General features: G+C 39.9%; 1 protein-coding gene across 11 annotated transcripts in view; it reads right to left on the reverse strand.

Moving 5' to 3' along the window:
• CEP170 (centrosomal protein 170) overlaps window positions 1-12,088 on the reverse strand; it is a 183,483-nt gene that overhangs the window by 120,656 nt on the left and 50,739 nt on the right. For all 11 annotated transcript variants that reach the window (XM_084622211.1, XM_084622207.1, XM_084622204.1 and 8 more), the window contains one exon: window positions 5,737-5,826. In XM_084622211.1, coding sequence (XP_084478337.1) covers window positions 5,737-5,826 — 90 coding nt within the window. The remainder of the gene's footprint in view (window positions 1-5,736; window positions 5,827-12,088) is intronic.

Here is a 12,088-nt window from a genome sequence, read left to right on the forward strand (position 1 = left end):
AGGCAAGCCCAGGTGGTTCCAGTAAGGCAGTTGGTAAGGCACAGGACCCAGCCACAACCACTCCAAGGATCTTAGTCTCTGATCTGATCTCAGGAAATCAGATGGGTAACAGGAGTGGAATCCTCATTATGAAGGTAAGTGTCATCTTCTATCGCAGATATTAGGGCCATCAAAACCTACCTCAGACTCAGAGGAGGACCCTGAATTCCCTGACCATTGAGGAGCTACACCAGTTGATGACAAGGTGAGGTGGCATCCTCTGAAAATGTTGGTATCAGGGACAGCATACTGAGTTTACTCTGGACTGTACTGGGCAAGGAAGTGCTGGATAGTCTGAAGACGCAGCTGCACATGGTACCAAGGGCTATATTTGTCTTAAAAGTAAGTCTATAGACACAGCCTAAGCAGGAACCGGTACTGGCTGGTGTGTCTCCTGTGCCACCGGAAAATCTTGTACTGAGATGCAGAGCTGGTCCTGTGTTGCTGTGTCCCCTCTGGCATCATCGGTACCAAGGTATTTCCTTGATGCTGCTATTGTTGCATCAAAGAGGTTGGCACTGCAGTGGGAGTTGGTCCAATGGATCAGGTACTACTGCCGACAACTCCTGATGAGAAGCGGGTGGTCTTTCCAGGTAACATTTTACTTCCTCAGTGTTTATTAGTGGATGGTACTGGGGAGCTGGACCTTCCAAAGGAGCTTGGCTTCTTTGAGGAATGCCATTCCAATGCTTTGTGCTTCTTTCTTGACACTGGAAAAGGGGTTCACTGATGACTTTCTGGTGCAGTGTCCAGAGAGGCACTCCTATCCAAGGGGAAAGTATTTGGTACTTGCCCTGAGTGGGAAGGTGCAGAAGGTGGATGCAGTCTCACCCTTCAATCCTTTTTTGTCCTTTTTTCAATCCTCTGAAGATGTGGCACTCAAATGTGACCCTCAAGGAGGCACTTCAGGCATCTGGAATGAGGGTCATTCATTGGCATAGACTTTTTGCAGTAAGCATAAGGCTTAAATCCCAGAGACCAAAGTGTATCGTAGTTCTGGACAACAGCACCCCTTGTATAGTGGGGATTCAACAGCAAAAGTTGTAACAGAAAATAATGAAAAAAATATATGCTAATTTACACAAACCAGTAATACTAATTATTTCCAGAAAGGAGATTGTGACGTAGTTGACATGAACTGTGACCATATAGATCATTGTTGCAACCAGGGTCCTATGGTTGCACCAGGTCTTGTACAGAGGAGGGCAAGTGGGGTGTCTATGGAAAGGTTATAGTTTGCTGGTTATGACTGTGCTGTCTATGTGTGTGTATCATGTTTGTATTCAAAGTTATGAATATTGGCTATGTACTTGTATCTCAATGTGTTTGATTCTAAGTAGCCTCAGTGAAGCATTTGGTCAGCTTCTTGAAAAAGGACTATTATCAGTAAGTGCCTAATCAAGAAACACTTAACTGACAATGAACTTTGGGGGACGCCAATCCACATCTGAGCTTTCCTGGGAACGTTCAAACTAACATGTAAACAGTGGTGATGGCCTGCAAAAAGCTGAATCATTCATAGACATGTGACTTGCCCAGGTGGCTACAAACTCCATCTTGTTGCTATGATTTTGCACAGGAGAACAAAGGGGTTTCCGCCCACAAGAGAAAGAATATAAAAGGCCCTGGAAACCCCTCCATTTTGTCTTCAGCTGGGTTAAGAGATGGCCTCTCCACCCCCAAGAGATGCCTGAAATAAACTGGAATAAAGGACAGTAACTACGGGGGGTTGAGTGATTGCTGGACCCAGACTAGGAAAGAGTCCAGTCTGTGAAAGAAGCTTATTGGAACATCTCTAAGGGCGAGATTTACCTGTATGCAGTTTCTTAATGTATTAGGCTTAGATTTGCGTGTTTTGTTTAATTTTGCTCGGTAACTTACTTTGTTCTGTCTGTCATTACTTGGAATCACTTAAATCCTACTTTTTATACTTAATAAAATCACTTTTGCTTATTATTGAACCCAGAGTTAGTGACTAATACCTGGGGGAGCAAACAGCTGTGCATCTCTCTCTATCAGTGTTATAGAGGGCAGACAATTTATGAGTTTACCCTGTATAAGCTTTATACAGAGTAAAACAGATTTATTTGGGGTTTGGATCCCATTGGGAGCTGGGTGTCTGGGTGCTGGAGACAGGAGCACTTCTTAAGTTGTTTTCAGCTAAGTCTGCAGCTTTGGGGTGAGTGGTTCAGACCCTGGGTCTGTGTTGGAGCTGACTAGCATGTCTGGCTCAACAAGACAGGGTTCTGGAGTCCCAAGCTGGCGGGGAAAACGGACTCACAGGTAGGCTCAGCACACCAGGTGACAGTCCCAAGGGGCTTTCTGTGATCGAGCCCATCATAGAGATAAGCTCAGATTATTGCATAATGCAGGGATGGCCAAACTTACTGACCCTCCAAGCTGCATATTACAATCTTCAGAAGTTCGAGAGCCTGGGCTTGGGGCTTCAACCCTGCGGTGGGGTGGTAGGGCTAGGGGCTTCTGAAATGTGGGGTCATGGGGTCTCAGGGCTCCAGCCCCCTTGGGACACACCTGCCAGTGCTCGGGGTTTCAACACCTCTCTTGCTGAAGCCCTAAGACCCCCACGCCCTGCTGGGCAGAAGCCCCTAGGGTCCCACAACCCCACTGCAGGGCATAAGCCCTGAGCTTTCCCAAACAGTCTGGCAGGTGGAGAATGGGGGAGACATGGGGGCTCCGAGAGCTGCACTTTAACTGTAAAAGAGCCACGGTTTGGCCACCCCCTGACATAATGAGTAGTAACCGTCTGACCACATGTGGACATATCTAATATAGACAGCAAGTGATGCCCTAACAGCGCCCATTACCATCTAACAGTGCTCAAGCCACCACCACTCAAGTGACCCTTCTGGTCAAGTTTTTGCACTCTGTTAGTTCAAGGTCAATATTTTCAGAAGCCCCTTACCTATGCAAGTCTCTTGCAAGTGGTTTCTCACCAGCACCTGCTTCTTTGTGATCATTGTTAAACTATTTTTGGAGCATGGCGCAAAAGAAGCCATCATACTAGTGAAGTATAATGTATTAATGAATATTTGTCTGACAAAAAATCTGAGTCTCAGCTGAACTAATTTGGAAAACTTTTTTTATGATTGGGTGTCTAAATGACTTGCTGACCAGGTTGCCACTGTCGAACTACGGAGATCATAGTAGAGTTACTGGCCAAGTATGTGAAGAAGGAAGAGGACAGGGCAGATGGGGTGACCCCCAGCACAGCCTATGCTGTTTGTGTTAAGTTTACAAAGCAACAATTCTCTGAATTCATACAAACACAGTAATTCTCATTGTGAAGAGACCCATCAAGGCTCATGAGAGCAGAAGTCCCACAAACACCTCAGGGCTCCACTACCACAACAGAGGTGGCGGCCTCTTATCCATTCTATTACCTACCCATTTGGGCTTGCATGGACAACACTGGGTTGGGCAAATCCCCTCCTTAACTTTCCTCACACCTCAGCATGACCTCTCTACAGTAGGCTACAAAGACTGTCATTTAAAATATAATAAAAAACTGCACAAAAGTTGGTTGAGCTATGCCATCTGGTCCGACTGAAAAAAAAAAAAAAAAAAAAAAAGAGAGAGCCAAGCAAGGAATTACCCTTTTTAAAAATAAAATAAAAGAGAAAACGCCCTAAACATAAGCAAGGATCTGGAATTGTTTGAATTGGTCTTAAATTTCTCCTCCCATTCTATTTTGCTCATACTTGTTTTCAGCTTTAGGAAATTGACCCTTTTAAAGCATCACATATGTTCCTAGCTGGGATCATATTGTTAGCACATAAATGAAAATAGGTTGTGATGTGTGTACCAAGGAAATGTTCAATTTTTCAGTTCTGTGAAAGGTGTGAAGTTACTGTATACACTGCCCAGCAACTTCTGTTGTTTGGCTGAAATATGACATTGTGATGTCAACGAAAGTTATGAGCTATGGGCATCCGGTTTAGCAGAAAACGGGTGAGGTTCAGAAGGAAGAGATGGGTAAAAATGTAAGGACTACAGTCATATGACCTAATATTCTCTACCCTAACTTGGGGAAAATAAGGAATCCTTTGATATGTAGCCTTTGCATGTTGGGTGAGCTATCACACTATGTCTGAGGCATGATGCTGGGGAGATTAAAACAAAAAAACAAACGAAAGACTATCGATAAACACATGGGCAATACTGATTTAGCTTGTCATAAATATTACAGGAATTGAAGTGCATTGAAGAGATGGCATTCTCACTAAGTACAGTCCCAGGAGTCACAGTGAACATGTTTTTTTTAAATATACAGTAGAACCTCAGAGTTGCGAACATCTGAGTTACGAACTGATCCACACCTATTTGGAACTGGAAGTACACAATCAGGCACAGCAGAGACATAAAAAAAAGAAAAGTAAATACAGTACAGTATTGTGTTAAATGTAAACTACTGAAAAAAAAGGAAAAGTTTTAAAAAGTTTTGACAAGGTAAGATAACTGTTTCTGTGCTTGTTTCATTTAAATTAAGATAGTTAAAAGAAGCATTTTTCTTCTGCATAGTAAAGTTTCAAAGCTGTATTAAGTCAATGTTCACTTGTAAACTTTTGAAAGAACCATAACGTTTTGTTCAGAGTTACGAACATTTCAGAGTTATGAACAATCTCCATTCCCAAGATGTACGTAACTGAGGTTCTACTGTAAAATAAACAGGTTTTATACTTCACATTCTTTAATTCAGTCACAGCTACAGGCTATATAAAGTTCATATGGTAATGTCTAAAAGGACTACTAAAATATGACAGTAGCTAAACTTTAAAACAAACTACTATGACGTACACTAATATATTTAACACACTTACAGAAAGGTGAAAGCTTACCCAGCAGGTTGCAAACGCAATCCCTAGAAGTCCCTTAAAATGTAAAAGATCATATGAAGCTTTTTATGAAGAGTTCTGCTCTTGAGAACTTTATTGCCTCTTTATTATACTATAGATTTTCTATCCACTAATTTCACATTTATTACATGATATTCACAGATAAATTACAATGAAAAAAGAAGATATGCTAAAAATAGCAAAGACAAATTATAAAATAAACTATGAGAAAATAATTGTATATGAAATCAACTACTGGATAACTTTTTCACACAAGTATACAACATATCCTTTTTTTCCAGAAAAAAAGAGGAAAACAGATTCCAATTCATTATTAACATGGCTAAACATGATTTCCTACAATAAGTATGCTTTCCCTAGCACTAAAATTTTAGAGAGTGTGATGCCATCTATTAGTGTGCTTATATACTGACCTAATTCAGCTAGAGATTTGTTGCTTCTCTATTTCTGAAATGCTACAGAAGTACTTTTATTATTTGTATTAACATAGTGCCTAAGAGCCCTAGTCATGGACCAGGAACCCACTGCAATATATGCTGTACAAATACAAATACTTACATCATGTTCATTTTTATTCTTCTGAACTTCCTCTACTTCAACTTTAATTTAACACAAACATGCTCTGGTATTACTGTAACATTTAACTTCGCCCCTTTTAAATGTTCCATAGTAGCAGGGAATAAAATCATTTTATTTAGCTGTTCTCCCCATTTGCATTACTAGAACTTCATGATTATTTGTTAATTATCTGTTTGTTTTCTATTGTTTTTTAAAAGATATATCTTACATGACTGGGGAAGCCATCTTAGATTTGTTAACTTACCCCATTTAGGCTGCCCAAATCCTTCACCAAGTGTTCATCTGAAGAGGCATCATAGTTAACTACAGCATGTTGCTTGTCCACACTACGTGACTGAAATATTAAAAAGATTAAAATTAATGCAAGGAGATAATAGGAAAGCTACAGATGAAAAGAGAAGAAGCTACAGACAATCTTTTTCATACTAACATACGTACAGTTATGTGCTTTCTATTGACGTGTTTTACGTTTATCAAAAGTAACTGAATGTGTTTGTGTGATTTATCTAAGATACCCGACCTTCCTTGTTTCATGGTCCTGAGTTATATTTTCTAGAACTCTGTCACTAGAAGCCTCCACAGTTTAGATTTACAACACTTCCAAGCACTTACAAGCTCTTAATGAAATGTAAAACTACCACACTATTTCAGATGGGCTAGAAGTATATTCTGTTGTACCAGGTGTTCCCCAAGGATTGCTAGCAGAGAGATGGTTTTGTAACATGGATAAATAATGTGGAAACAAGGACTAAAATCCTTATATTTGTGCCAAATACAGATGAACTTAAATCTTCAGCATCAACAGGCTAGAATATTAACCCATTATACTATTTACAACAATGCACCATGAAAGCATTACTTTACAAAGAAGCTTAATAAAAATGTTTAAAACCAGGGAACCAATTTCCCCTCCATATCATTTAGTATGCTAGAAAAACAATTTTAAGGTGATTATTCCAAGGGCAATGTTTGTATCAAGTTTGATTGTCTGACAAACAAATATAATCGTCCCAAATATTTTGTGTACTAAAATGGATGTATATTTGTTAAATTAAGTTGTATCCACCTCCCTGAAAGATATTAGCTCACCAGCACTTGGTGTACGCACAGAACATTGGTTTTGAAACTAATTAGGAAACCTCATAAACGCTAACAAATGGCATGTGTGTCCACTGCTGCAAGAGAACACACATACATTTAGCCATACACTTGCCTCCCAAAGTGCAGAATGGGGGACATCCTTCACTGAGCGAAACCACATGGTAAATTTAGGAGAACATTGGCACTGGTGAGTAAATCACCTTTTCTGGAGTTAAGTAGCATTTGCAAAGAAACAGAGGGAAGAGGCCATTTTTAATTTCCAGCTTCTGATTGGAAAGAGTTAGCATAACCAGATGGTTAGTGCTGGTTATCAGAATGTCATTCAACTATCATTTTCTGTACTGCAGTTCCCATTGTTCTGGGCTATATGGCAATATACATTTTCCCAGACCGCTGTTTTTGTATTACTACTAACACTAACTGTTAAAGAAGAAATCAAAAACGCTAAACAAGTATTTTTAGCTACAATATTACAAATATATGTAGGTGAGTAATGTATTGCTATAATTCACAAACATAACATCTTTAGAAAGCAGAACACTGTTGATTTTGTTTTTACTATCATATATGTGACTTGTTATATTAAATGAGTTGTGTAATAAAAATCTGAGGTAAGTTATTTGATAGATATTTAGAGGTTGGAGACTATGCCTGTTCTTAATACATTAATGTCTTACAGAAAACAAAAATCAAACTGACAACCAAAAAAGTCTATCTCATGGCTATGGTATAAACTAAGTAAAGGTGAAAAGCTCAATATACAGTATTCCATTATTAATTTCTTCCAAGCAATTCACTATGCCACAATTATTTATTAAAAGGAAATGTAGATCCTGCAGAAAATAAAGTGTTATGAAAAAAATATTTAACATTTTTGTTTGCAGTGGTGTTGTGGATATTTTGATGTTTCTTTAAAGCTGGTAAATTTACATGTTTGGACACTTGGGATTTTCTATTTACTTGTGCAGTATACTCTGAGCAAACACACATACCTGATACAGACTTACAAAATTGCGCGTTTCACAGTCTGGTAATCTTAGATTGTGAAGTCATCGTGTAATGGTTGAAGTGATTTGATACATACGGTTATTATTATGCCTTTAAACTTGAATGTATTCTAGTTTTGTATCATTAACAATTACTATCTGTCACACCAGATAACTAAGCATTACCTTCGCCAGTTGCCCAAAACACCTACATACAACAAGATTTAGACAAGTTGCTGATTACCTTCATGTTCCAATTTAAAATCTCCAACGGCCGTTCATATTTCCTCTGACCCAAAAGAGATAAGCATGTAAGGATTCCAGGCCAGAGTTAATCATGAAAAGGCTTTATTTTTATTATTTAAATATGTGACCAAGAATTAACCTTCAACAGATTCTTCAGAGGTAGAGATACTTAAACTAAGGATTCAGGATTCTCCAAAGACTTCTGTATTAGACAATTCAATGATATTTCCTGAATGCAATTAAGAGTGTGGAATTTCTCTTGCTTCCTATCAAATTAAATAGATCTTTAAATTAAGAGCTTGCTTTAAAGTCAATCTGTTCTGCTTTCAGGTCCAGATTACTCATCATGTTTACCTCACAACTGTTTCCACAATCTTGCACAAAATGTTAGCATTAAACCCAGATTCACAAAAATAAACCGTCACTTATAAATCTGTTACTAATGTTTCTTCTAGACTAACAGAAGAAATTTCACAATACATACTGTCACAGTATGTGTTAAGTAATACCCCAATTTACTACATTGATTCCAGGTCTCAAGATTGGAAAAACAAAAAACGGCTAAGGTACGAAGAAATAGGGAGGAACAATCAAGGGAAGGCACAATATTTTTATTAAAACAAACATACTCAGTATGACACCACCAGTAAAGGTTCCACAGTTAAGGAGAGTCTAGCTTCCCACCCCCCAATTCTAAGTTCTGTTTTCTATCCACTGTAACTTTTGATTGGAATAACTAATTTATTAGAAATGGGTATGCTTAATATCAGGTATGAAGAATTTCTGACAAATTTGGAAAGTGTCGGATTAAAGATTGTATATGTTACTTACAATAAAATGGATTTTTAAATAAAAAACACTTTTAAAGAAAAGGTTCCCAGTGTCTTGGAATATTTTAGCACATATCTTCTCTGCATTGGTAGGACTAACATCTATCTTAATCACTGCCACTAGAACTGTAAGATCTGGAATCTTTTCACCATTTTATGGTTGCCAATGTCTTATCCATCTCTCTCACTTCTTAATAGGCATATTGGTTTTTTTGGTTTTTTTTTTTTTGCTGCTGCTGCTGCTGGTTTTAAGGAATCACATGCTGCATGGATTCCAGACTGGGATTTTCCCTCTGGTATTACTTGTGGTCTTCAATTCAAACTTACAGCCTATCACCTTCCTCTTCTCTATGGGATTTTATTGATAGCATTCATTTTTAAACAGAGGAACAAATTAGGATCAGGGCCCAATTTTGTTACATGTTGTACAAACATAAAGGAAGACAGTGTCTGCTCAAAAGAATTTATAATTTAGAACAGTGGTTCTCAACCTATTTACCATTGTGGGCCGCATATGCGGCTCTCTGTGTGTTATATGGGCACATCCACACAATCTATATACTACTTGTATGGCCCTGAGGATGTTGCTGGGGAGCAGATGTGTGCTGATTGGGATGCTGGTTGAGAACCACGGATCTACATGGTCTTGAAAAGTAAAAAAAAAAAAAAATCCAGTTCAATATAGATTAGTTCTAGAAATGTGGCTGTTTTGAGGTGGTGAGGTGATGTCGGGGACTATGCCATTTGAAATGGACTTTTATAGTAATTTCAGAACTTCATCCGGACTTTAAATATATAGTAATTAAAATAGAACACAGAGCTTGAGAAGATTCATGGACACCTAGCAGTCATATGCAGATATGGAAATAAGGGTAGGAAGCTTCAGTGATAACATGATGAGAAGTCCAACCCCCACTCAAACTACCAGCTGCTGGAAAAGGAGGTTCCATCTTTTGGATCTTCTTTTAACAAGTGTCTGAAATGTAAAGCTCTACCCCCTCAGCAGCTGGAAAGGAGAAAGAAACAGTTACTCACTGTAACTGTGGTTCTTCGAGATGTGATGCAGCTGTGAGCCCAGCAAACTTGAGTGGGAGAAATTTGCCTCCCAGTATCCATAGAGGGGTGGCGCTTGTGGCCATAGCCCCTCCATTGGCTACATGAGGTGGCACCGTCCCTACCCTCCCTCAGTTCCTTTGCACCGAACACAAGATTTCAATGCAGAGGGGACACAGGGCGGGTTGTGGAATACACGTCAGCATCACATCTCAAAGAACCACAGTTACTGTAAGCAATCATTTCTTCTTTGAGTTGTTACAGATGTGTTTTTCACTTAGGTGACTCACAAGCCGTACCCACCCCACAGGAGGCAAGGCTCTGAGTCTACCTAAACAAGGACCGCAGAACCGCTCAACCAAAGCCTACATCCACCCTGGAAGATGAAGTTAGAGTGTAATGGTTCATGAATGTACAACCACATGAATTGACAACCACACAGCAGTCCTTCAAAATGTCCAATACGGAAAAGAATACAATGAGAAACGCTATGGATGTTGCTTATGCCCTTGTAAAGTGAGCTCGCACCCAGCGAGGGGGAATAGCTGAGGCTATTTCACATGCTGTTTTGATGCAGGATATTATCCATTTGGAGATCATCTGCAAAGAGACAGGTTGACCATTCATGTGGCCTGCATACAATACAAACAATGAGGGCAAAACATGAAACTGTTTAGTTCTGTCCAGATAAAAGGCCAGATATCTAAGGTATCAGAGTAACAGCCGTGTTAGTCTGTATTCGCAAAAAAAGAAAAGGAGTACTTGTGGCACCTTAGAGACTAACCAATTTATTTGAGCATAAGCTTTCGTGAGCTACAGCTCACTTCATCGGATGCATACTGTGAAAAGTGTAGAAGATCTTTTTATACACACAGAGCATGAAAAAATACCTCCCCCCACCCCACTCTCCTTACAATGTGTATGATAATCAAGGTGGGCCATTTCCAGCTCAAATCCAGGTTTTCTTCCCCCCCCGCCAAAGACATTCTGGTTAAACCCTGGATTTGTGCTGGAAATGGCCCAACTTGATTATCATGCACATTGTAAGGAGAGTGATCACTTTAGATAAGCTATTACCAGCAGGAGAGTGGGGTGGGGGGAGGTATTTTTTCATGCTTTGTGTGTATAAAAAGATCTTCTACACTTTCCACAGTATGCATCTGATGAAGTTAGCTGTAGCTCACGAAAGCTTATGCTCAAATAAATTGGTTAGTCTCTAAGGTGCCACAAGTACTCCTTTTCTTAATATAAATAGTGTATTTGTGTGCAGTATTTAAAATATATTGTGGTGGCTCTCTATATCTAAGGTATGGAGACAATGCTCCTCTGGAGATGAATGCAGTTTAGGAAAAAACAAATATAGCTCCTGGTTCAAATGAAACAGATAACTTTAGACACATATTTTGGATGTGATCATAAAGTCACCTTGTTTTTGGAGAACTGTTTATAAGGAAGCTCTGCCCTTAAAGCCTGCAGCTCACACACACTCCTTTGTAGAGGTTATTGCTATCAGGAAAGCAGTTTTCTGACCCTACAGTGGAAAGGGGCAAGATGCTAGCAGCGCAAGTGGAGGACCCATCAGAGCTGCCAGGACTGTGCTTAAGTTCCACTGGGGAAACAGCTGTTGGACCAGGGGATGTAGACAAAAGTCCTTTTAAGAACCTTGTTACCATGGCGTCAGAGAAGACTAATCTTCCCTGAACAGAGGGATGAAATGATAATATCACTGCCAGATGCATTTCCAATGAACTAAGTGTAAGCACCAACATGTGAAGATGTAGCAGGTACTCCAAGATGTCCTGGATAGAAGCCAGTGTTGGTTGAATTCCACTGGCTAATGACCACACTGAAAACTGCTTTCATTTAGCTGAGTAGGCTGTTCTGTTACAGGACTTTCTACTGTTGAGCAGGACTTGCTGGACAGTCGCCAAACACTGCTCTTCCTCTTCATTCAGCCATGAAGCAGCCATGCTATGAGATGCTGGGAGCTGAGAATGGGATGCAAAGTGCCGCTGTGATTGTGACTAAGCGCCTCAGGATGTAAATGAAACAATAAGGGAGGCTGAACAGACAGAGTGAGAAGGTTGGAGAACCAGCACTGTCTCGGCCACGCCAGGGCAACAAGAATAAGGTTGACCTGATCTGCCATAAGATTGAGGATGACCTGAGGGGTGATCAGAATTGGGGAAAAGGCATACAGGAGAGTTGACTGCCAACTGCGATGGAAAGCGGCTGACAGGGGGCCTGGACCGAGCTCCCCTTGAGTGCAGAACAGATGACATTTCCTGTTGTCTTCTGTAGTGAACAGGTTGATCGTCAGGATGTCCGAAGCTGTGAAGATGACCTGGAGAACACTTATTTTCAGGGACCATTTGTGACT

The sequence above is a fragment of the Lepidochelys olivacea genome (assembly GCF_965140295.1).
Source record: "Lepidochelys olivacea isolate rLepOli2 genome assembly, chromosome: 3".
NCBI lineage: Eukaryota > Metazoa > Chordata > Testudines > Cheloniidae > Lepidochelys > Lepidochelys olivacea.